The sequence below is a fragment of the Telopea speciosissima genome, chromosome 9, assembly GCF_018873765.1.
Source record: "Telopea speciosissima isolate NSW1024214 ecotype Mountain lineage chromosome 9, Tspe_v1, whole genome shotgun sequence".
Taxonomy (NCBI): Eukaryota; Viridiplantae; Streptophyta; class Magnoliopsida; order Proteales; family Proteaceae; genus Telopea; species Telopea speciosissima.
Genome location: NC_057924.1, coordinates 60047539 through 60075221, shown reverse-complemented (window position 1 = coordinate 60075221; position 27683 = coordinate 60047539). Strand labels below are relative to the sequence as shown.

General features: G+C 39.5%; 1 protein-coding gene across 2 annotated transcripts in view; it reads right to left on the bottom strand.

Annotated features, from left to right (window-relative positions):
* LOC122640068 overlaps positions 1-26481 on the bottom strand; it is a 29567-nt gene extending 3086 nt beyond the window's left edge. The window contains exons 1-3 of one of the 2 annotated variants that reach the window (XM_043833186.1): positions 26206-26481; positions 18686-18878; positions 18453-18557 (exon numbers count right to left, since the gene is read on the bottom strand). In XM_043833186.1, the coding sequence (XP_043689121.1) occupies positions 18453-18557; positions 18686-18824 (244 nt within the window). In that variant the 5' untranslated portion in view covers positions 18825-18878; positions 26206-26481. Of the gene's footprint in view, positions 1-18452; positions 18558-18640; positions 18879-26205 lie in introns of both variants that reach the window. The other variant, XM_043833185.1, reaches the window with a different exon arrangement.
* Positions 26482-27683: the final 1202 nt, after the last annotated feature.

Here is a 27683-nt window from a genome sequence, read left to right as displayed (position 1 = left end):
CCCCCTTTCTTCTATCGGGTTTCTGTTTAATTCTTTTCCTTCATTAAATCCCAAATTCAGCTACTACATCTCCTGTCTTTGTTTTCTCCCTGTTTTTGTAATCCACCCCATCAGATCTTATCCATCTAAATACAATGTATAGTGTGGATCTTGGATGATTATGAATGTCCACGGAATTTAAAATTCCAACACTTCTTTTAGGTGCACAGAATAATATGGGAACATGGCATTCTCATAAAACAAGATTAATAGAAGTGCTTCTCACATGGTAAACAATTTCTTTATCCTCCAAAGCGAAGGAAGTTGCCCTAACTGTCAAAAGCCACATAATGTTGATGAAATTAATGGTGACAACAATGATTATGACACTGCTACTACAAACCCCAAGATACTGGTGATGACGATAAATTGCAACAACTGCTGCTCATGATAATGATAATAACAACTACAACAGAAGTAAATACAAGTTCATATCCACTGCTATGTAAGTATCAGGAAAATTTTGATTCCCTTGCTCAGGGACATTCAGCTCCACTAAGAAAAGTAACACAGGCATCCAGAAGGACAACTCCAAAAATTGATTTACTAATATAATGACCCTTCTTTCAGTTGATATTGGAAGTAGAGAACTAGGAAAACAAAAATCTAACAATTATGGTCAAATTCCTGTCAACATGGTGCCCAAGTGTATGTTGGGGAGACCTCATTAGGCTTCCTCTGGTTATGGGATTTTAGAATCAGCTTCTAGGAGGCAAGGGGGCCAGTCGAATCTTTATTGCCCTCAGCCCGAGAAGTCCATAAGCCTGCATCCCCAGCTTCTTGGATTCTCAGGCTGGAGGTGGAAAAGATTCCAAACTGAGACACCCCACTGGATACACCTCCTTGCCTACTAGAAGCTGGTTTTCAGAAGCCCATAAGAAAAAGCCCAATAGGCTTAGCCAAATATGCCCCAAGTAAGACAAATAAATCAATAGTTTTCGTTCTTTGCGTGGTTGTATGAAGTAAAGAGGGAATAATGGAATATAGTCGTATATTCTGACTAACAAGAAGTAGAAGAGTTTACAGTTACCTGCTTAAGTCTTTGATCTTATAGAGAACAATAAAGGTTTGAATGGCAAAGGTAATGGCAAGAAGCTCAGGCTAGGAAGCTTTAAGATGTGCAATGCCTAAAGGTTGCATTTAGATTTTAAAAAGTAGCTATAATCTACTGGTTGACTAACTATGATTGCAAATATATACTGCTGATCTGTTGTTACTAGGACCCAAGGATGGAAATGTATAATCATAGTTGTCACGGCGATCCAAGTCGGTGGAGGGGTGTCTGATCGATATATCGACACGTCGCCCGCCATGGCGATCATGTCGACCATGTATTATTTTCTCTATTTTTTAATGTCATTTAGTATGCTATAATATACACCCTATAACATAAAAAAATCAACAGGAAAGTGTACTACTAATCTACTATGGTTTAATTCATGAAAGTGATTTACCAAAAAAAAAATAAAATTCATGAAAGTGTAATCGCTTAGGGGCCCACCCAATTAAAGAATCATTCAAATTCAAAGTTGAATGACAAAACAGTAAATAATCTCAAGTTTGAAGGATGGCAATCTTGTAATTAAGCAGAATCTAAGAAAGGGCATAAAAGGATTTTGATTTAATGACTAAGGGTAAACTTGGAGGGATGTGTAAAGTATGGACAAAGAGGAATAAAAGAAGATAAGGGTACTTTAGGAAAAAGACAAAAATAAGGGTTTGTAATAACCCACGATCAGATTATGGTTGTCTTCAACCTTATGACTTCAGTCTGGGACGGAAAACAGCACAGTACGAAGGAGATAACTCCTTCAACTCTTCTTGTCATAAATCTTGGAACATCGCCACATCATGTTCTATCAATTCCAGAAGAACTCATCACAAAAATCAACTAAACAAGGAGTATTTAATCCCGGAATCAGATCTTTTTAGTTGCAAGTAATCTTCAAAGGTTTGAATCTCAGGGCAAGGAAAGCTTTTGGGTGCGAACCTCTCCGGTAAGGATCGCCCTAGGGTGGTGATTCAATGCTCCAAAACTCAAGCCCAATTGACTCTCTCTCAAAGGGTTCAAAACAATTCTATTGAGGGTTGCGCACCGCCCAACAGAGAGAACATCAATGGCAAAAGAAGATGAAAATAACCAGGGAAGAAAAGAAAGGAAATGGAGGAGATCCACCTTACTACGTGAGGGACTGTCGGTTTATGCTAACACAGATGTGAACCAGAAACTGAAATTGGGAAGAAGAAAGTAGAAGAAGATGGAATATCGACAGATATGACCACATATCGTGGTATGGCGTCCATGGCGGCCATATCGGTCGATATTTGTACCTCAACCATGTCGGAGCTCGATATGCATACTTCTCCAGCGCCAGGACACCATGGCGACACCATGACAACTATGTGTATAACAATGTAAACCAGTTTCCAGACCAGAATAGTCTACCAGAAACTAGCGGATGCAACCTTGGGTTCCAAAACCCTACTTTTGGAACACTATTGGCCCACCCTGAATAATAGATTCTCAAATAATAGGGATAGTGACAAATACGTAAATTTTGGAACAGTTCAGCCCTCAATAGTGAAGTAATCAAGTAACAGGAACAAACTGTAAAGCCTGATACCAAGTTTTGTCACACCCCGGAACCACCCCTTGGGAGGATCCGATGGTTGACCCGAATACCCGAAGTATTCAAACACCTCCAGGATCTAGATGCAGTAAATACAAGTCACAAGCAAATAAAGACTAAAATATAAACAAGCTTACATTGTCAGAGTGCGCTCAAGTTGTAATATTTACAAAAGGTTCCAGTTACCTTGTCCACATACTAGTCCCTACATTCAGGTTACATTTTTATACACATTTACAATGGATTTTCATCCATCAAAAGAATGTAAGGAAGGAACAAAAAGAAACAGAAAGGTTGGTCTACATCACTAGTCCCTATTCTCCCGGGACACCCTGATCGTCCTGATAATAGGGGTCACACCCCTCTCCGTCCATATCAGCATACACACCATTACTATAATCCTCTGCCTTGAAGTTATCCACCCCGCCACCATAACATCTACTTGCAGGATCATCTAAAAAGAGGAAATTCCACAGGGGTGAGCTTCACTGAGCCCAACAAGTAAAGGATAGACCACACACACAATCATAAGCAAGCAATGCCCTATGTATAAATTCAATTTTATTCTTAATTCCACCTAGCAGAAATGCCTAAGTCACTAAGTCTGTGCTACGCCAACAACTCAAGAAAAATTCTCGGTTCCTTCCCACTTCCCTGAGACGTATCCTCAATTGTTGTATGGGGCCCACACCGGTCGTAATCCTCCAGATCCCCCCTGTGGGTAACCCCGATGATCATAACTGGACCCCATCCCGGCGTACACACTCCTCAGTGATAGGGAGCTATGATCACCCAACACCTAAACCCTTGCTGGTAAGGATCGTAACACCAAGGAATGACATTCTTAGCCATATGCAAGCTAAATGGCATAGTACGAGGTGTACAGTGCTCCCGCATCCCATACTACGGCACACCATACCTCTCGTTTTCAAGCCGACTACGACATCTAATCAACCACAAGAATTCACATCTACAAATCATTCCACATCATATCATTTACAACCTCAAATCATAATCAATAAAATCCACAATTTATTACAAATAAAACAGAAATTTAAACATGCGTATGATTTCTAACTTATAAATCAAATAACAAATTAAACATTCCCAAAAGAATTAAAGCCTACCCCCACTTACCTTGTTATGTTTGCGTTTGAGAGATTGAAATAGTACTCGAGGCGGTTGCCGATAGATTTCGACGAACATTCCCTATGATTATTAAATCATACACAAGTATTAGAATATGCTGGAGTGTTGGTGGGATCCTAGGGTAGCCTTAGAATTAGGTTAGAATAGGTTTAGAATCAAATTCAGGTTTAACAGTAGTTACAGAAATTTAAAAGGAAAATGGGGGATTTTGTATGGACAATTCGGATCATTTAGGGGCCGAATTGGGAAATAGTTTCTCCTAACAAAATGAAGCCCTATGAGTCTAGTTTCTAACAAATCTAGAATAAGAGCAAATGAAGTTCGGATGATGGAGTTATAGCATTTTTACAAAACAGGGGTCAATCTGCCAGAATAGAAGACAGAACACGTTCCCCAACTTGAAGTGAAATTTTAGCCCATTTAGAGATGGAATTGGAAAAATTCTATTTATATACAAATAAAAGCCTTATGAGTCTATTTTCTAACAAAGTTAGAATTATTCAATTCCGAGTTAAAAAGAGGGAGATATCACTTCTGGAATACTCGAAGGTCATTAAGCCAGAACAGAGCAGACAACATCTTTGGTCACATTAACACCATTAACATCTGAGAATTAGAGTGGTTCATGCTCTGGAACTTTAAAAAAACAAATCAAAAGCTAATTTAGGTTGCATGCTCAAGGATTTTGGCTCCTAAGCTTACACATAGGGAATTGCCATGGCTTTAAAGGGATTCAATCAATTGACCATGGACTACTGAGAATCAAAACTCGTATGAGAGTTTCATATTTTGAAATTCTAAAGAAAACATTACAGCAAGTATATGGGCTGCATGACTACGGATTTGGGTACCTAGGCTCACTCATGTGAAGAATTACTATGGGATTTAAGAGAATTAAGCATTTGATCATGAATTCCTACAAGAACCAAATTTCATATGAAGGTTTCATGTTCTGGAATTTTCAAAGAAAAAATTACAGCACGAAAGTGTGATGCATGCTTATGGATTTAGGTCCTTAAGCTCATGTATATGGTGAATTTGGCATGAGAGGTCAAGGAAGGCTAGAAATATGTTATAAAACCATGCTTAACACAATAGATGACAATTGTTAGTAATCCATCTAAGCTAGAACCAAGTGAAGTCTTCTAATAAAATTTGATCATGCTTGAAGAAGGTTTGATCAAATCAGTAATCTTCCAAGTAGATTCATATGCATACAAGTTGGGTATTTAGATTCTCAAATTAGAGATGGGTTTAGTATTAAGATTCTGGTAGGAAGGAAAATCAAAGATGAGATCAAAGGAAAGGGTAGGAGAAGAGGTTCAGCAAATCAGCCATGGGTTTTACAGAAAATTGGAAGAGGGAGTGAGGTTCTTACCTCCAAAACCGAGAATGGAATCCCTAGTTCTTCCTTTTCTTCTCTTCTTCTTCTTCTCCATTTTTTTCTTCTCTTCTTCCACGTTTTCGGTTTGGTGAAGTGAATAGGGGAAATGGGTTAGTTAATATATTTTATTTTATTTAGTTAAATGTGACTTAACCATGTGGCTACTTAGCCATGTTTGGTATTGACACCTTACATCCTACTTGTTAAGGTTTGATTAGTTAGGAATTAATTAAGATTAAAATTGGGCTTTCAAACTTTGATTACGCATGAGGCCCACACCGTGGGTCCGATGAAAAATCCAAGAGCGAAGTTTTGTTCGCAACGTCAAAAAGTCCCAAGACAGTGCTTAATCATCAAGCACCGGGCTTTTGACAAAAAAGCCGGTACATGTAGGGTTGATTTTGAAGCCGATATTCATGTTCTTGGACTGATACGTGGGCCCCGCATATCCACATTGTTTGGAAAACATTCTAACTAGATAATTGGGACGCGACGGCGGGATCCCCGACTCGAGACACTGGGTCCCGCATTCCTGAGATGGAAATCGGCTATGACAACAACATTGCCGAAACCTTAGTTAGTAAATACGCATATAATACGTGTATCCGAATTTTTGAACGTAGAATACTCCCGTCCTCGTATTTTCCCGTCCCGTATTTTTATAAAAAAACGCGTTTTTTTAATCGATCGAGTATTATACTCGTATAATACGCATATTATACAATTTATATGTTTTTTTTAAAATAAAAAAAACACCCCAAAAGATTAGAATTTAGGGAAACGATTTCACTTTCCCTTTCGTCCCTTTCGATTTGCGTTGAACATCCAACCGTAGCAGGCAACAGTAGCCGCCCTCCATCTCCAATCATCCTCCCCATCTCCGTTCAACAAAGCTTCGTCGGCGATGGCAGCGGCGACGGCAATGGCGACGGCAACGGCAACGTTTCTCCTTCTTCCACTGTTGTTCAGTTAGTATCCCTTTCTTTAGTTCCTATTATATGCTAATCAAACCAAAAATCACAAAGTTCAAAGACCAAGAACTAAAGCTCTGCAATGCTTTGGGCAGCTCAAGATCTCTAATCCTCAGCTTTGTGAAGATTGCAGAAAGGTCGGTGGAGAAGAGAAATTTAATTTTTGGGAAAATAAAGAAAGAGAGAAGGAGAGAGAGTGTGTTCGGACACTTTTTGTGTTTTTGGATCTTTTTCTACTTTAGCTTGTCATATGCGCGAGCTTTTATTGACGATAGAGATGGATTTGGTTAATTTCTTTGGGACCCACAACGAGGCACTTAAGTCTTATACTCTCCTCTTGTTTCTCTGGTCTTTGAACTTTGATGGTGGTAGTGAAGCAAATAAATCTGGTGTGATATTGGCGAGAACAGCTCAATCTCTATTCTATTTTATTCTTGTTTTTCTGTCTCTTGTAGCTAATGTGTACAGTGGAGATCCATATCTGGAACTCTCCCTCTTGTCTTGTGTTGGTTAGTGGGAACTCATCCCCCTTCACAAGAACACATCTGGTTAAAAATATATGGTTATCTCATTGTAGATAGAAAGAAATGTAATGTTGGAAGAATGATTTAATGATGAGGTAATCAACTTGCTCATCTCATTTTCAGACAATCTACATTCATTTCTTGTAGATTATTGATATTTTGGTATGTTAAATGATAATCTTAGAGATGTTATATAGCATATTATATTATTGTGTTTATTTTAGTTCATAAAATCATGATATTATTTTGTTTATTAGGTGGTGAATGCATGTTATATAATGAATATATGTTCGTTTTTTTAACAGTATTATTGCCGTCTATGCCGTATTAAATGCGTACCGTATTATTACCGTATGCATTTTATGAAGCCGGATTTTTGAAAAGTATTATTACCGTCTAGTCCGTTTAATTGCCGTACGTATCCGTTCCCGTTCAATTGCCGTTCTCGAACTTACTAACTAAGGCCGAAACACCCCGAGTGTCGGTGCCAATGGATACGAACATACACACGACAATATTAAATACTCAAAACATGGTTAAGGTTACTTACCAAGAGTTGTACATTTGAGTGTGGATTTCACAACAGCACAGGGGAGGTATCCGACGTTTTAGCGGTTGGTGACGTATTGACACAAGTGTTCCATCTTCTTCCTCTACTCGCTCGAACACCCAACCAACATTCCACAATGTACACTGTGCTACGACCTCGGGTTCCAGACCTACATTTGGATTTGGGTCGAAAATATGCTAAGCTGTAACATCTCCCCCACCTTACAGAAATTTCGTCCTCGAAATTGACGTACCTTGTAAGCCGAAAAGATGAGGATATTTTTCCCACATCTCCTCTTCGCGTTCCCAAGATGCTTCTTCGGGAGTGTGATTTCTCCACCGCACTTTTACGTAAATGACAGTATGGTTGCGGAGCTTGTGTTCTTTACGCCATAAGATTTCTTCGGGTTGTTCCTCATAAGACATATCCGCTTCGAGTTGTTCCGGTTCAGCAGTCAGAATGTGTGCTGGGTTTGGTATATACTTTTTCAACATGGATATGTGGAACACATTGTGAACGCCTTCCAACAAGGGTGGTAGGGCCAATCGGTACGCCACCGCTCCGATCCGCTTGAGAATTTCATAAGGTCTAATGTACCTAGGGCTTAGCTTTCCTTTCTTGCTGAACTGCATGATCCCTTTCATCGAAGATACCCAAAGGAATACCTTCTCTCCAGTTTGGAACTCGAGATCCTTCCTTCTTATGTCGGCGTAGCTCTTCTACCTCGACTGAGCTGCTTTTATCTTCTCTCTAATCATATCCACCTTTTCACAGGTAGCCTAAACTAGCTTAGGACCCAATATACACCGCTCTCCAACTTCGTCCCAATACAGAGGTGTACGACACTTCCTGCCCTAGGTACATTGGACCTTATGAAATTCTCAAGAGGATCGGAGCGGTGGCAAACCGATTGGCCCTACCACCCTCGTTGGAAGACGTTCACAACGTGTTCCACATATCCATGTTGAAAAAGTATACACCAAACCCAGCACACATTCTGACCGCTGAATCGGAACAACTCGAAGCGGATGTCTTATGAGGAACAACCCGAAGAAATCTTATGGCGTAAAGAACACAAGCTCCGCAACTGTGCTGTCACTTACGTAAAGGTGCGGTGGAGAAATCACATGCCCGAAGAAGCATCTTGGGAACGCGAAGAGGAGATGTGGGAAAAATATCCTCATCTTTTCGGCTTACAAGGTATGTCAATTTCGAGGACGAAATTTCTGTAATGTGGGGGAGATGTTACAGCATAGCATATTTTCGACCCGAAACCTAACCCAAATCCAAATGTAGGTCCGGAACCCGAGGTTGTAGCACCGTGTACATTGTGGAATGTTGGTTGGGTGTTCGAGCGAGTAGACGAAGAAGATGGAACCCTTGTGTCAATACGTCACCAACCGATAAAACGTCTGATACCTCCCCCGTGCTGTTGTGAAATCCACAATCAAATGTACAACTCTTAGCAAGTAACCTTAACCATGTTTTGAGTATTTAAGATTGTCATGTGTATGTTCGTATCCATTGGCACCGACACCCGGGGTGTTTCGGCACATGGACAACAAGGACAACATACATTGGTCGTTGTCCTGGTCGATTGCTGCACCGACCAATGTTGTTGTCATAGCCGATTTCCATCTCAGGAATGCGGGACCCAGTGTCTCGAGTCGGGAATCCCGCCATCGTGTCCCAATTATCTAGTTAGAATGTTTTCCAAACAATGTGGATATGCGGGGCCCACGTATCAGTCCAAGTACATGAATATCGGCTTCAAAATCAACCCTGCCTATACCGGCTTTTTCGTCACAAGCTCGATGCTTGATGATTAAGCACTGTCTTGGGACTTTTCAACGTTGCGAACGAAACTCCGCTCTTGGATTTTTCATCGGACCCACGATGTGGGCCTCATGCGTAATCAAAGTTCGAAAGCCCAATTTTAATCTTAATTAATTCCTAACTAATCAAACCTTAACAAGTAGGATGTAAGGTGTCAATACCAAATATAAATAAGTAGCCACATGGCTAAGTCACATTTAACTAAATTAAATAAAATATATTAACTAACCCATTTCCCCTATTCACTTCACCAAACCGAAAACGTGGAAGCAGAGAAGAAAAAGAAGGAGAAGAAGGAGAAGAAGGAGAAGAAGGAGAAGAAGAAGAGAATAAAAGGAAGAACTAGGGATTCCATTCTCGGTTTTGGAGGTAAGAACCTCACTCCCTCTTCCAATTTTCTGTAAAACCCATGGTTGATTTGCTGAACCTATTCTCTTACCCTTTCCTTTGATCTCATCTTTGATTTTCCTTCTTTACTCGAATCTTAATACTAAACCCATCTCTAATTTGGGAATCTAAATACCCAACTTGTATGCATATGAATCTACTTGGAAGATTACTGATTTGATCAAACCTTCTTCAAGCATGATCGAATTTTATTAGAAGACTTCACTTGGTTCTAGTTTAGATGGATTACTAACAATTGTCATCTATTGTGTTAAGCATGGTTTTATAACTTTTTTCCAGCCTTCCTTGACCTCTCATGCCAAATTCACCATATACATGAGCTTAAGGACCCAAATCCATAAGCATGCATCACACTTTCATGCTGTAATTTTTTCTTTGAAAATTCCAGAACATTAAACCTTCATATGTAATCTGGTTCTTGTAGGAATTCATGATCAAATGCTTAATTCTCTTAAATCCCATAGTAATTCTTCACATGAGTGAGCCTAGGTACCCAAATCCGTAGTCATGCAGCCCATACACTTGCTGTAATGTGTTCTTTAGAATTTCAAAATATGAAACTCTCATACGAGTTCTGATTCTCAGTAGTCCATGGTCTATTGATTGAATCCCTTAAAAGCCATGACAATTCCCTATGTGTAAGCTTAGGAGCCAAAAACCTTGAGCATGCAACCTAAATTAGCTTCTGATTTGTTTCTTTAAAGTTCCAGAGCATGAACCACTCTAATTCTCAGATGTTAATGGTGTTAATGTGACCAGAGATGCAGTCCGCTCTGTTCTGGCTGAATGCCCTTCGAGTATTCCAGAAGTGATATCTCCCTCTTTTTAACTCGGAATTGAATGATTCTAATTTTGTTAGAAAATAGACTCATAAGCCTTTTATTTGTATAGAAATAGAATTTTTCCAATTCCATCTCTAAATGGGCTAAAATTTCACTTCAAGTTAGGGAACATGTTCTGTCTTCTATTCTGGCAGATTGACCCCTGTTTGGTAAAAATGCTACAACTCCATCATCCGAACTTCATTTGCTCTGATTCTAGATTTGTTAGAAACTAGACTTATAGGGCTTCATTTTGTTAGAAGAAACCATTGTGCAATTCGGCCCCTAAATGATCCGAATTGTCCATACAAAATCCCCCATTTTCCCTTTAAATTTCTGTAACTACTGTTAAACCTGAATTTGACTCTAAACCAATTCTAACCTAACCCAAGGCTACCCTAGGATCCCACCAATACTCCAGCATATTCTAATACTTGTGTATGACTTAATAATCATAGGGAATGTTCGTCAAAATCTATCGGCAACCGTCTCGAGCACTATTTCAATCTCGCAAACGCAAACATAACAAGGTAAGTGGGGGTAGGCTTTAATTCTTTTGGGAATGTTTGATTCGTTATTTGATTTATTAGTTAGGAATCATATGCATGTTTAAATTTCTGTTTTATTTGTAATAAATTGGGATTCTATTGATTATGATTTGAGGTTGTAAATGATATGATGTGGAATGATTTGTAAATGTGAATTCTTGTGCTTGATTAGATGCCGTAGTCGGCTTGGAAACGAGAGGTATGGTGTGCCGTAGTATGGGATGCGGCAGCACTGTACACCTCATACTATGCCATTTAGCTTGCATATGGCTAGGAATGTCATTCCTTGGTGCTACAACCCTTACTAGCAGGGGTTTAGGTGTTGGGTGATCATAGCTCCCAATTACTGAGTGTGGAGTACGCCGGGATGGGGTCCAGGCTATGATTATCGGGGTCTACCCAAGGGGGGGATCTGGAGGATTACGACCGGTGTGGGCCCCATACAACAATTGAGGATATGTCTCGGGGAAGTAGGAAGGAACCGAGAATGTTTCCCGAATTGTTGGCGTAGCACAAACTTAGTGACTAAGGCATTTCTGCTAGGTGGAATTAAGAATAAAATTGAATTTATACACATAGGGCATTGCTTGCTTATGATTGTGTGTGTGTGGTCTATCATTTACTTGCTGGCTCAATGGAGCTCACCCCTGTGAAATTTTTTTTTTTTAGATGATCCTGCAGGTGGATGTTATGGTGACGGGAAGGATAACTTCGAGGCAGAGGATTATAGTAATGGTGTGTATGCCGATATGGACGGAGAGGGGTGTGACCCCTATTATCAGGACGATTAGGGTGTCTCGGGAGAATAGGGACTAGTGATGTAGATCAACCTTTCTGTTTCTTTTTGTTACTTACATTCTTTTGATGGATGAAAATCCATTGTAAATACTAGGTAGGTTACTTTATCTTTTTTGGGGAAATGTGTATAAAAATGTAACCCGAATGTAGGGACTAGTATGTGGACAAGGTAACTGGAACCTTTTGTAAATATTACAACTTGAGCACACTCTGACAATGTAAGCTTGTTTATATTTTAGTCTTTATTTGCTTGTGACTTGTATTTACTGCATCTGGATCCTGGAGGTGTTTGAATACTTCGGGTATTCGGGTCATCCATCGGATCCTCCCAGGTAAGTTGGGGAGGTCTTTCTGGAATTTTAAAACAATAGCGGGGAATAAAACAGAACAAAACTCAGAATGAGGGTCTTTTGTAATTTCAGGCGATGGGACTCTCTCAATATAGGCACTCATCAACGTCAAAATTCAGGCGTAGGTTGCTAACTCACAGCCCTATCAATCCCAACGTACATTCATTAGATTCAGCAACTTGAAGATTAATAGGAAGTTTCTGAAAATAGGACCGGGCAAAACTTCAGAACCAGGTCTGAAAATGATGATGGAACTCACAGCAGATACAAGCTGTCAATTTCAGACTTGGCAGGCTGAATCACCCCCAAGGGAGGAAGCATGATGCAAAATCTCAGGTCGTATGAGAATAGATGAGGTAGATCAATTCCAATCCTGTGGAACTATTAGTGCCACCGAAACAAGGAATGGGGACTGAGTTTAAGAAACTCAAACGGGAAAGGAAACAAGAAGAAGAACAGAAGAGAATATACAAAGAAAAAAAGAAATAAAGGAAAAAGGAAGAGAGATCTGACCTGAGGAAGAAGAGATTAAGAAGAATGGGGACACAAGCTCTTGACCAGCTCTGGAAATCAGGCCACGCATGGAAACTACTCGAAACAAAACCAACTTCAATATTCCATTCAATAATCTGATTGGCAGTTAAAATTACATGCATATATAAACTCTTCTAAAACTGAAATTGACTCCAACAAACTTGAAGTAGACTCAAAAATGGAAACTGGAAAAGAATCTCTCCTACGTATCTAGTTCTCATAATATAAAATAAAATAAAAATACAAATTACAAGAATAACTTAAAAAATAAATAAATCCCTAAATATCCTATTGGACTGACCATATTTGTACCTGATTTGTCTTGGTCTGGGCTTCCAACTGGTTTGTGCCGGTCAAAGAAAGAGCTACTGCATCACTAGCTTAACATAGGATCGCAGATCAGAGGAACAAAAAGAATTGGGAGAAACTTTATAACTTAAGATAAACACTTAGAACAGAGCCAAACTTCAGGCAAATCGCCTATTCTACTAGCAGAACAGCCTGCAGAATTTGGTCCAAAAGTGAACTTGAATAAAATATATTGGGAGATAGGAGAGATAACACAGGCCAGGAATCTACCTATGCCCTCATTTAGAATCCTAGTTAGAATAGGAGTTGTTTGAAGTTTAGTCAATTAAGTAGCTAACTTGATTATTAGTTGGTTTAGGCTATTTGTTGTCGTGTTGGGAGTTAGATTTTTGAGTCTCCAAAAATCCATGTAGCCCAACCATTCCACAGGAATTTATGAGTTAATAAACTTCAATATTTTGCAAGTACTACTGATTCAATGCAAGTCTGAATAGATTCCAAGTGAAGGCTCATTTATGCGATTTATCTGCATCAGTTTAATGTGCACCGATGAAAGGGGGAAATGAAAAGAAAAGGTACCTAAAAGACATAAAAGTGAAAGGGACAGAAGTGGACTTGAAGGGGACTAAACTTAGGATAACATTAGGTTCATCCATTTTCTCTCATGTAGTCAAGTGACTTGTGTGCTTTCTTCCGTATGGAGACTGAAAAAGGGAAAATCAATAGATAGAATATGATAGGGTATAAGAGAGGATAGAGTGTAAAGGAGTGATGGAATATAGGTTAGAAAGGTTAATGGAATGGTTGGAAGGTGGACTTACAAATTGACAATAAGGAAGTGTTTGGATCATCGGGCCACTGGAATTTTTACTTTTTAAGAGAAAACCTAGACCAACTCCAGCCAAGTATGATGAGCAAGTGATGCAGCTCCAGTCCTATTGTGGTCAAGCAATAGGTTGGGATTGGTGTTGATGCCCTTCCATTTGATTGGATCAAACCCCACTTTGGATATGATGTATGTTCTTCCTCCTTAGGACTACATCTGTCCAAAACCCACTTTGGATATGATGTATGTTCTTCCTCCTTAGGACTACATCTGTCCAAAGTTGCAGCAACATCAGATCTGGAGTTTGGGAATTCTTCATGTTGTAGTAACTTTATATTTTCTGTTTTCACTAAGATTCTAATTTCTGTCCACATTCATTACTTCTTATCTAACTGATATTCTGTGAAAGAAGAATTTTCGGATTTGGATCTGGTTCAGTTTTTTGGGTCAAGTTGAACCCACGGTTCAAAAATTTAGGCCCAAATTTAAGTTCCCAATGGGTTATGGGCTAAGTAATTTTGAGTTTTGTATTGAAATGAGCCCAATCTATACTTGGTGGTTAAGATAGATATTAAGTAGAAGTTCCTAATTTCTTACTTTCTATTTCCTTATATTGACGAACTTAGTTACTTAGCCATCAAGTGGTAATGTAGTCCTAGATAGGTAGGAGACCTACTAGGAGCCAGATAACAGGATCAGTAGCAAAAGGGGTTGCTGGTTCGAATGGACAGCATTAGGTTTTAGGTTAAATCTAGGGTTTAGGATGGGAATTTGGGAATGGGTCTTATATGGGTTTAATATGCAGGTTTAGGAGGTCTTAATGACATAAGAATATTAGGGTTTGGAAGGATTCTAAAATGCTGCAGTTGGGCAGAATCGGGTTGCAGGTTTTAGGGTTTAATGGAGTGAGGGGATGGAAGGGTTAGAGTGGATACTATAGGCTAGGGTTAAGGTCGAGTGTGGGGAATGATGTGGGTAATGTAGGCTGGAAGTAGGGTTTGAAAGTGAAGGCTAAATCTGGAGTTATGGGGGAATCCTAGTGGAGGTAGGAATGCAAGTTTAATGGAGAATTAGGGTTTGATGGATGGAGGGGACTGTGGATTAGGTCTAAGGGAAGATGAAGGATGATAGAAGAAGGTTTAAAATAAGAAAACAGGTTCAAATTCACTGTATTGCAGGACAATGGCAGCAACTTGATGATTTGAAAGAGCCTCCCGATCTTCACAATGCAAGGAGTCGCATGAGTCCACCTACCCTTTACCACCTTGAGATCCACAAGGATATACACTCACAAAGAGCAGCAGCAATGGCAGCAAGCATAAAGCTAATTTTTATCAATCAAATTCGTATCTAATATTGGCCTCCCTTACAAACTTATATAGAAGACTCAAAAATAGACTTAGACACTAAAAAGGAATGGCCTAACCCTATCCCTAATCTATTAGGTAACTTAAACTGACTAGGAAACTAGAATACCAAAGGAAATAGACTCAAAACATGGCTGGATTTATAGAGTCCTAATCCAACCCAACTTACATCACATGACCAATTAAGTTGTCACATGACCACTTAACCAAGTCACATAATCACTTAAATTGAACCAATTGGATGCAACCAATTTGAACCGGTTCAATTAAAAAACATAAAAATAAACTAAGTATTGGGCTAATCCCGTATGCAACCTATATACCCATATTTTAGGCCCATAAAAGTGGCCTATTACATTAGAAACCCATGGGATCAAAGGCCCAACATGTATGTAACCCAACCCTAGACTTATTCCCAATGAAACAAGCCCTATTTGGTGATGAATCTGCATCAAGTGGTCCACAAGTAGTTTAGATATAATTTTGTAATTTGTTACTTGCTTTATTATAAATAAAGGAGGAGGAGAACCTACCCTACAGTTTTGGCAAAGAATAAGTTGAGTCTTCTTCTTCAAGAGGCCGCAGTTCCTGTGGTGAAGCAGTGGCAACCAAGGTGGTGATTCCTTGGCTGTGGGTGGTGAAGCCTGTTGCAGGCCAGTGGTGGGAAGCCCTGGTCATATCCCTTCTTTTCCCACTTCTTCCATATTCTTCTTATTTTCTTCTTCCCTTTCCTTCCATTAACACCCTAAGTTCCCGCAACATCAACACTTAAGTGGGAAGTTTCCTGCTGAAGATCTAAGGCTGGTTTGGGTCTGTTTTCTGCTCTGTTCCCTTCCATTCTTTGTGCTATTATTGTTCTGAAACTCCTAACAGACTCTTAACCTGTTCTGCTGAAGTTACTTATCCTATCTCAGCACCTACAGTTCCTGTTTTCCCTTAATCGTATCCTGAAACAGGAGTTCAAACCAACTTGAACTCAAACTCCTACCTTGCTAACATCGACAACTAACAATCATAAAATAATAATAAAAAATCAAATTACAAGAATGAAACATACAAAAGAAAAAACAATACCCTAGATATCCCTATGAAACTGAAAAGTGAAAACCAGGTTTGGAACTGGCTCTCCTTGTTCTAGGCTTCCAGATTGGTTCAAATTGGTCCAGCCATGAGAATGCTATTGCACCATCTTTACATGACCTTCTATCTAAAGTAAAACTTTCTTACTCGTGAAAAATTCTAAACCATGGTCAAAAGTAAAAACTTTCGGCCAACAAATAAATTGTACTGATAACAAAACAGAGAATTGTGGGATGGATCCCTCATTTATCATGTTGCTTGAAAAAATGAGGCAATATGCGAGCAAAAAGAATGTACCCGAGCTGACATCATCCGTCTCGCAGACCGGGTTGATAAACTTGCCGCTAGTGTTGATAGCTTCAATTCTAGTCACTTCCCTTCAGTCCATGATAATGCAACTACAAGCCTCTATTGACAAATTGACCATTTTGGATAAGGGAAGAGTCCCATTCAGTCTAAATATTCTTCCAACTCAGTACCACAGGGTCTATCTCACATTGCCCCACCATCACCACATTATACACCGCCATACCCCCCTCATTTTATACCACCACCATATGGACCTAGATGACATGACGATCTTTATGGAGCTGAAGAGGAGTGAGGCAGGACATCCTCAATTTTTACAGGGATAACCCGGAACAGTACCTTGTCTGGGTTCAAGTTTGGAGATATTTCTCAGCCCGTTGAACCTTCAATTGTTCCAGATCATTAGTGATAGGTTGATGAATATTGAGCTCCTCCCAAATTCTCTTAAAGACACTGAAGTACTCATTGTCTCCATTGATTTGGTTTCTTGATGGATTGAATATGCTAATATAAGCTTCATCATACATTAATAAGTGTATACCAAGGTTCGAGATCTCTGTATCTCGGTTGGTTTCGTTCAACCAAAAAACCGAGTTTGTCTCGATAACTCGGCGAGATCTCGGCCGAGTTGGTGAATTTTAAATTTTGGCCCTTGGTTTCGGTGGCCATATGACCTAATTAGATCATGAAATTTGCAAGACAGCCTATTTTAGGCCCTATAAACATGGTGGAACCCTTATTTTTTTAAAAATCACACCCAAAATGGTAGTTTGACGTAGGACCATAGGTTGGTGGTGTACGCTGTATATAATATATACTGATATGACCAATTCCACACGATTTTTAGTATTAGAACACATATAATTCAAGTAAAACAACTTAATAAGCAATAGGAATGAAATTTCTATAATTCAAGTAAAACCCTTAGTTGTTTTTTATGTAGAGGAAGTATCGGCCCAATTCCTGGATTCTCAAGACCGACAAAAACTGACCTGATCGGGCAGAAAATACTAAAACTCCTAGGGCCAACTTCCGGACAGCATAACTCTGTCATTTTTCGTCTGATTTGCCATTAAAATATCATTTCGGAAATGGCGCGCAGAGATCTACAAGTGAACCAGCCTGGTTCAGCCAAGGCATCCGCTCGAAAAACACTTCGTTTTCTAGGCCATTCGGGACTTCAAAATATGGGTGCAATTTTTTATTTTTGAATTTTGGTGCAATTTTTTATTTTTTGAATTTAGATGCACTTTTTTTGAATTTTGAATTGTACTTTGACCTATTATATAAGGTCTCTTTAGGGTTTGTAATCTTCATCTTGAAATCTATTGAAATTTGCCATTTTCGTCCTTATCTTCTACCTTGTGGATTCGAGGGTCATTAGTGCCAGAACAATATCTACCACCCATCTTTCTACTGCGTCAGTTTTAAAATTCACTTGTTCCAAGCTTGGTTGTGTAAGATTTGATAAAAAATTCAACATTTGGGGGGATTTTTGTGCATTCAAGTTGAAACCCACCGAGACAGACGAGACTCGTCGAAATTTCGACCAAGTCTCGTCATGTTGAGGCTTTTATATCAAGAGGATGGTAACAGTTTCAATCGATACAAGATTCCGGACTGAAATCTCAGTGAGATGCCGAAATTTCGACCAAAACCTTGTTGCTTCCCTAACTCGCCTTTGGTTTCAGTAACAAAAAAGCGACATAAAAACCAAGATCTCAAACCATGGTTTATACCCCACAGTTTGGCCCTAATCCCCTCATTCATGTGCAAATGACAGATGGTTTCCTAAAACTTAATGGTGAACAGTGAAAAAGTCACCATACATAACAACAGTAGACATTATAACTTAACAGAGATTACCCACTTACATACAGGTTAGTCACGGTTACCTTTTTCTGCTGCAACCATCGACAATGTATAATGTAACCAAGAACTACATATATTTAGTGAAAATAAAAAATACTAATCATTTGTGATCCCTTAAAGGTTAATTTGTGTTAGTGAGTGGTGCACCTGAAATGCAATTGTAACAGCCATCCTCATCTTGTGTGAAAGAATATACACTTGAATGCATTTTGCAAGCTCTGGACCTTCTCTTGTCAGTAGATTTTACATTTCCTGAAATGGCACAAAATTTGAACATCATGAATGGTTACTGATTTAGGACAAAACTTGATAATAATCTGTAATATATATCAGACCTTTCAATCCATTGCAATTATTGTCCAGCCGTTTTGTATCAGGACCTTGCCTAAGCTTGTACCCAAGCCGAATGGACAATGTACTCAACAAGGCCCCACCAACAATAAGGACCCAATTTGGACCTTCCCCCTGGAGATTCTTCGACTGTTGACCTCTGGATATCTCCTTGGTTCTTGGTTTCATTTTAAGCCTGTGCAAGATGTTGGAGAGTATAACTTTGAAGTATCTGAGTATGACCTACATCAACAATGCAGGAAAAATTCATTGCTAACTGCAAAACGGCACAATGATATCAAAGAACTAAAAGCCACTATATTATAATTTTTTTCTTTATTAAAATCAATTTAGGTTTATTTCTCAAGTAGAAAGCATTAGTAACTTCATTTTCCTACTTTAAGAATCATCGTATGTAAACAAGAGTAAGGAATCAAGAAGCATTTTAAAATAAAAAAATTACAGTAAGCAAGAAGTTATTTAGCTACCATTAAAGGATTCACCGATATCAACCATGAATGTTGTCAAACCAGATCTTGTCAATGACTTAACTTTGTCTAGCATAAAAGAAACTTTAGGCAATGACTTAACTTTGATCTCAAACCAGATCTTGTCACAATAAAATTTTTTTCAGGTTATCAGTGACTTTGGTTTCAAAATTGACCACAGTGGCACAGTTCCTTCAATGATTAGACTATGGTGGATTTCAACCACAAGACAACAATATTTCAATTGAGTTCCTCCAGCAACTGCAATATTTGATATCTTGGCCCATATTGTTGACTTCTAGAAGCATGATTAAAAGGCAATAAAAACTAACGCAAATCTAGAATGATTTGGCCTGTGTCATTATGACCACACCTGCTCTTTATTTATAATAGAAGACAAAACAATACTAGAATGTTACAAAAACAAATAATACCAACTATACCCTTGTACCCATGTTACATCCATATCGCAACACTCCCCCTCTAGTTGGTGCATAGATATCACACATGTCCAACTTGCACACGATGGGGTGAAACAACTTACTACTCAGACCTTTAGCTAACTGATCTCCTGACTAAACAAAAGGAACACAAACCACTCCTTGATCCAGTTTCTCTTTAATGAGATGATGATCAATCTCCACATGTTTTATCCAGTCATGCTAAACATAATTGTGCGCAATGCTAATGGACGGCTTAATCACAATACAACATCATAGGCAGCAGTATTGGCATACCCAATACCCGCAAGAGACTCTGCAGCCACAACAACTCACAAATACCATGCTCCATAGCCTGAAATTCAGCTTCAACATTGGATCTAGCAACAACAGCCTGTTTCTTGCTTCTCCAAGTGACTAGGTTTCTGCCCACAATCGTACAATAACCGGATGTAGATCTGCGATCATCAGGAGAACCTGCCCAATTGGCATCGGTGAAAGCTTCAACATGCAAATGATTATAAGGACAGAACAAGACCCCTTTTCCTGGAGCAGACTTCAAGTAACGAAGAATATGAACGACAAAATCCAAGTGAGTAGAATACGGGTTATGCATGTATCATAATTGTCAGGACGTCTAGGCAGCCCAAGGTGTTGGAGAGGGTCCAAAATCAAGGTGACACCAACAAGACACCTGGACACCTAGGCGACGTTTTGACAACTATGGCATTTATTGACTGACTAAACTCACAGCATAGGCAATGTTAGGCCGAGTGTATGAGAGATATATCCATAGTTCAAGAACTTGCGAGATCTCGCCGAGTTTCTCGGTTTTTGGAAAAGCCGAGACGAGACTGCCTACGAGTCTCAAAAGTGCAATATCTCGGCGAGATCTTGGATCGAGATCTCGGATCTCGGTTTCGACCCATTATTTTAACCCACCTACCACTTAAATACCTTACCTGATTGGACAAAACTCGACATATCTCGGCGAGATCTCGGATCTCGGGTTGACCCAAAGTTGAGGCTTCGAGTTGAAAAAAAAAAAAATACACCAACTAGGCGAGATCTCGACTCGTCTCGGTTTTTCCAAGAGTCGAGTTGGTACCGAGACCCGAGTTTTAGTACCTTGTTCTTGAGATAGACCTTAGCTTCAATAGGAGTATCTGCAGGTGACAATGTAACAGTCCTGTCTCAAAGAGGATATCGAGAGTGTACTTCCTTTGAGAGAGAAAAATCCCTCTAGTGGAGTGAGCAACTTCAATGTCAAGGAAGTAACGTAATTTCCCCAGATCTTTAATCTCAAATTCCTTACCCAAGTAAGCCTTCAACCTGGATATTTCTGCAGGATCACTTCCAGTAACCATAATGTCGTCAACATAAACAATAAGAACTGTGATCTTATCACCTGATTGTTTGATGAATAGTGTGTGATCAACATTACTTTTTGTATAACAGATTGACACAATGGCTTTGTGAGACCTTCCAAACCAAGCTTTGGGCGAATGTTTCAGCCCATATAGTGCTTGCTTCAATTTGCAAAATTCTCCCTGAGTTTTTTTGATCTGAAAAATCATGTTGAATCTCTATATAGACTTCTTTCTCAAGTTCTCTATGAAGGAATCGTTCTTAACAGTAACCTATTGTAGATCCCATCCCAGATTGACTGCACAAGAAAGAATGATCCGAATGGTATTCATTTTTTCCATAGGAGCAAAGGAAATGTAGTCCAATATAGGCAAGGCCTAATAGGAGCTAGGTAAGATCAGAATTCTGGAACTATTTGCTAATTAGGCAAATTTGGGGCTGTTTAGGGTATAACTAGGGTTAGGGTCAGGGTTTTGAGCTAGGGTTTTATTTGGTAATGATGGGCAGGTTTTTAGGAGTCTATTGGTGTAGGTTTGGATTGATTTGGATGAAGTTGAAAATCTAGGGTTTCAGGTTAGAGGCCTTATGAAAATGGAGTGTTTTCAGGATCTAGGGTTTAGGGATAGATTTTGGGAAAGGGGTTTATAGGGTATTAAAATGCAGGTTTAGGAGGCTTTAGTGGCATAAGAATATTTGGGTTTGGAAGGGTTTTAAAATTCTGTAGTTGGGCAGAATCGAGTTGTAGATTTTCTAGGTTCAATGGAGGGGAGGAATGGAGGGGTTATAGTAGGGATTATGGACTGGGTTTAAGGTCGAGTGTAGGGAGAGGTGTGGGGGATATAGGCTAGAAGTTTGGTTTAGAATTGATGGACACATCTGAAGTTATGAGGGAGTCCTAGTTGAGGTAGGAGTGCAGGTTTAATGGAGAATTAGGGTTTGATGGAAGGACGGGGGTGTGGATTAGGTTAGAGGAAGAAGGGAATAACGAAATTAACAAACAACAAACCGGAACTGCAGATCTGCAGTAGCAGCAAATTGAGGAAGCTTGATTGAAAAAGAAGAAGGACCTCCCGATCTACAAGATGCAAGGAGTCGATTGGAGATCCACCAATCCCTTCACCTTGATATTACTCACAAGGCACACTCACGATGGAGCAAAGGCAGCAACAAAGGCAGCAAGCATAAAGCTGAGTTTTTATTAATCAAAATTCGTATTCAATACTTGACCCCCTTAGAACCTTATATAAAAGACTCAAAATTAGACTTAGACACTAAAAAGGAATGGCCTAACCCAATCCTTAACCTATTAGCTAACTTAAACTGATTAGAAAACTGAAATAGACTCAAAATAGAGTCCTAATGACTTAAAAAACAATTTAAACTACTTAAAATAAAAGAAGATTCCCTACTAGCCAATAGGATATAAGAACCTCTTAGCCAATAGGATCACTTCACTTAAATTAGACCAATTGAACCAATTGGATGCATCCAATTTAAACCGGTTCAATTAAAAACACAAAATAAAAACTAAGTATAGAACTAAAATAAACTAAACTAAGGCTCCTACTAAAACCCTAGGCTTAGGGTGGCTTCTTCAATTTGAGGAGGCTAGGATCTGCATCAAAAGGTCTCCTAGTAATCTATCCCATAGATCTATGTAAATCCTCTAGGGACAAGCCTGACTTTGTCCATAGTTCCATCCATCTTCTGTTTCAATGTGAAAACCCATTTGCAACTCATAGGTCTCCTGTTTGGAGGAAGAGACACCAACTCCCAAGTATCGTTTTTTCCAAGTGCTTTCATCTCCTCAAGCATGGCTTCTTTCCATCAAAGATCTGCAAGTGTCTCCTGCCAGTTCTGAGGAATAGAAACAAAAGACAAGGAAGACATAAAAACACATGATAGGAAGGAGAAAGAGTATTGTATGAAACAACATGAGATATAGGGTGTTGATTACATGCTCTTGTCCCTTTTCAAATAGCAATTGGTAAATCAAGGGAAGGATCATCAATACTAGAAGAAAGAATATTACTAGATGAAGTAAGACCTAGATCAAGGGGTAACGTTTGCCTGGGCAGAGTTTGGTGCAGGTAGAGTAGGGCACACTGGTAGTGGTCTCAACTTGCTGTTTCTGAGAATAGACCCACAAAGCTGGTTGGTTCTAGTGCTGTGTTGTTGGTTGCTCCTCTTCTCTTGTCTCCCCCTAAACAAAAATGTCCTCCTTCTCAACTATGGACTCATCCAAGAGGCTGCTGTCAAGAGGAATCAGCGGAGGCACAGGCACATGCACATCTTTACCAACACCAAGTATACCAGCCTCCCCCTGAAGAGGTGCCGAAGAGGAGTAATAGGCCAGAGACTAGTTAAATATCACATCCATAGAAACCAACACACACTGAGTAGGTGGATGATAGCACTTATAGCCCTTTTGGGTATTCGAGTAACCAATGATAAAATGCACTTAGACCCCATGGATCGAGTTTGCCAGGCAGACGATGATTATGAGCAAAGCAAACACACCCAAATACTTTAGGAGGAACAATAAAAGAGGCAAAACCTTGGAGAACATCAAGAGGGGAGCACAAATCCAAAATCATGGTAGGCATGCGGTTGATGAGATAAGCAGCGATAAGAACAGCGTCAGCCCAATATTGGGGAGGAACATTCATGGCAAACATGAGAGAACAGGCGATCTCCAATAGGTGACGGTTCTTCCGTTTAACTTTTTCAATATAAGTTTGACCGGTACATAACCTTTTCAATATAAATCAAATTTAAGCAATCTTGGATTTGTTGGAAAGCTTTGTTACCGATCAAACTTAATTTGGTGTGCGCGAATGCTGTCAAAATCACCGAATGAAAATATTTTTTTGGACATCAAAACAAATGAATATTTTACCGCACTTTTGTTTTTTAACAATGTTTTACCATATTAAGATTTATGGAATTTTTAGATTTGAAAAAAACTCCAGCATTAAAAAGTTGAAAATTGCACCTACCGTCGAAATTCCAGTTTTTGTTCTTGAATTGGGGGTTTGACTTTTTACCCTTTTGGAATTTGATTTTTTAACTATTTTTATTGGATTCAAATAGGGGGTATTTGCTTATTTATGAATAATATCCTAAGTAAATGAAATACAAACACAAAAACATTTACTTAAGTGGTATTAGGCATAAATAAGTGTCTGGAAATAAGTGTCTGTCTTGATTTCCCACTAAGTGAAACTCCTATTTGGACTTGATTTTTCAAAATCTGAAAGTGTCATTGTGTTTAAATGGCCCAAAATAGGTTGTATACCAACTTTTATGACAAAACTAGGTCTAAAACCCACCGAAACCAGCCATCGAGTTGAAAAAAAAAAAATACCCCAACTCACTATTTGGCCAGGTCAAAACCTGTACTCGAGACGAGTTTTAGTTCCTTGCCAGATCTTTGCTGCAGTATCCAGCATAGGTAGCCCTGAGAAATATTAGGTTGCAAGTTAATGAGGAATGACATGACTAACGAGTTGTCCGAACTCCATTTTTTCTGAGACTGACCGACAGTAGTATGTTTCTCAGTCTCACCTATAAGGTAATTAGCATAACCGCGTGAATCAATGGAAAGAAAGCATGATAGCGACCACATCAGGTAGTTGCTTCCATCTAACTTGATAGAGGTAATAGGGAATGAAGGAAAATCATTATGAGTCTCACGACCCACTCCTTCCATTCCATTTGATGCAGTGCTTAGGCCACACATTGCCGTGTATCAAGAGGCTATGCACTGAATGAAGAAGAACTGCTAACACATGCCACAATCTGAAATATGCATGGGCAGCAACCAAACATAGCACCAAAATCAAACAATTAGAGCTGCAGAAATCAACTCATCACTGGTTCAGATTGCAATCAACAATAGCTCCCTCAGGTCATGTAATCGACTAACCTGGGAGAGGAAAACAAGGAGAGACCCTTTGCGGTCTAGGTGATCACCACCAAAAAGATGAAAAGGTGATGATAAACCAGAACCAAGAGGGAGAGAGAGGCAGAAGAGAAAGAGGTGTGTGTGTGTGTGTGTGAGTGTGTGAGAGAGAGAGAAAGAGAGAGAGAAGGGGTTGCGCTAGGGTACTAGGGTTGCCGATCCCAATGTGGATTGGCACTAAAACCATGACGCAAGTCTAGAATGATTTGGCTGGCGCCATTATGACCACAGCCGCTCTTTATTTATAATAAAAGAGAAAACAATACTAGAATGTTCCAAAAACAAATATAATACCAACTATACCCTTGTACTCATGTTACGCCCATATCGCAACAAAAACAATGGGTCAGAACAAGCCTCAGCTTTTTGTCTGACTAGTCGCCACTACTAGTTTGACAGCAACCGGAAAGATGAAACTGATATTTCAGCTAGGAGTGCAACTAAAAGAGCACCAGTGCACGAGGCTCCCACTACTGTAGGTTCTGGGAGGGGCAAATGTATGCAGCCTTACCCCCTGCTTTGCAGGAGAGGCTATTTCCAATCTATAGCCTGATTAAGGTGTAAAATTTCCTAAAGCAAGGTAAAAACAAAAGGTTTTTCTCTAATTCTTGTTTATGGGGAACTACAACTCCTCCACTTCTTTCTGCACAAGCTTATAGGTACGATCACCAAGAGAGGCTACGGAAATTCTAGCGACACCAAATTCCTTGAGATATTCCTAATGACTCTGACTTCTAATGCCTTAACTGCTCCTTACCATCTCTGAGTTTCTCATTTCAACTTCTCCCCTAAAAAATCTCTCCAAACACAAATCTATGGAGAAATCCGCAAAAAGCCAGCGGCCACCAAGTCATATGAGCATGAAATTGAAGTTTCTAGCACTCAAATATCTATTCAACCAAATTATTTCATAATGTCAATAGTCAACACTTCTCCCCTCCTCCGATAGTTGTCTATAGTTCTCCAATCTAGAACCTTCACGATAACTTTAACACAAAGAGATTTCCATTTTTTACCCATCAGACTCGTCCTCAAATCCCCTAACAACTGCAACCAGTGATATTCCATCAACCAATAACACAAGACAGATTGATCATCCATTCATTTGTCATCAAAAGGAAGAAAAACTTGAAAAGAAAAAAAATAAGCAAAGGGTCAAAAGCTATACAGCAATCGATTATCTAAGCAAGTGGGTCAAAAGCAAACTCCACAGACCATCAAACAAAGTACTGAACCCAAATATCAGTCAAATCTATAAATGGAAAACAATAAATCATAGAGAGAAAATGAAAAGAAAATGTTCAACGGACCTCATTCAAATGATTTCCAGCTTTAGGGTTTCGATTCTCACACACATACTCTCTCAAACTACAAAGAGAGAAGGGCAGGTAAACGAAAAGGACGAAAGTAGGTCGTGTCTGCTGAACCCTTAGAGGGTTATATTTGTTTGCTTCCCTGACCCTCCCTCACTTGGGTTGAAGAAAAACCAAAAACCCTGAAGAGGATCCCATTGATTTGGCGGCATCAAACGCTCATTGAGTACCCGTCTGCCATGTAAGCATTCCACGTGTGAACCTTTTTCCCCCAGAAAACGAGTCTGCTCTGATTTCTCTCTCTCTCTCTCTGCTTCTGTTAATCTGTTTCTGCTGCCCGTTATTCCGTTTTCTCTCTGTTGGTTTTGTTCTGTGACTCGTGAGTCGTAAACGTGAGTCGTGACTCTCAATTTCCTTCTTTTGAGAAAATCCATTTATTTAATTGGAAATTGGAAATGGGAAATGATTGGGTGTCCTGCGAAATAAGATTATTAAAATCACTAAAGGCTCTCAGAGCTTTAGAACCGTTAATTTGACAGTTGGTGTCAAAAGATGGATGGTTTAACCACGTGATCTTAATCATTGTAACGTACATTGGAAGATTACTTTATGAATCAGATTGAGGTTTTTGGAATATTAAAAGGGCATGTGAGTGGGACCAACTCACCATAAGAGGGAATTTGATGGATGGACTATGGCGAAAGTTGGAGGAGCTTTTCATTTCCACTTTGCATCCCGTATATGCATCCCGTATATGGGCTATATGGTCATTTTACCAATTTTCCTTTTTCAATAAGAACCCTTCATCTGAGAGGGCCCACCAGATAAATGGGGCTTGTGCTCAAAAGCGAAATCTTGTAGTATAGACCACTACCTAATGTGCATTTGGATTCTCTGCAGCCTGGGGTTATGCATCAATCGTTTTGCACGAAATTCCCAATTCACCACCTCAGCACAGATGCCCATCCAATGGTTGGGCATTGAGCTCTTTTCAAATTTGAATTTTGAATGGTATTTTTGAGGAGCTCGATGTCCAACCATTGGATGGGCACACAACACGATGCCTGTACAACCCCAGGCCACAGAGGAGCCCGAGCCGCCTAATGTGGGACCGACCCACTTGATGGATAAATGAGTTTAGCCCAAAGTTTAATGGACCTCCCTATTGGATTGAAGTAAGTGAAATTTAATTATTTTTTTTAAAACTTGGTGGGCCCACTGCATATATTTCCCAAACCCACTGTGAAAGGTTGGATATAGTCCATCTTAGGAATGAGAATCTGGGCCCTTCTTCTACCAAAATGGGCTTGGGTTGTCGGCCCACTAAAAATGATAAGCTCAGCCCAGGTCCAAACCTTTTTTTTTTTGTTTAAAACCATTTCCATTGTCATTAGCCAGTTGGCCTCAACCACCACACATTCCCCATCACTACCATCCAAAGATGGATATTAAAACCAAATGGACATTCTCACTTT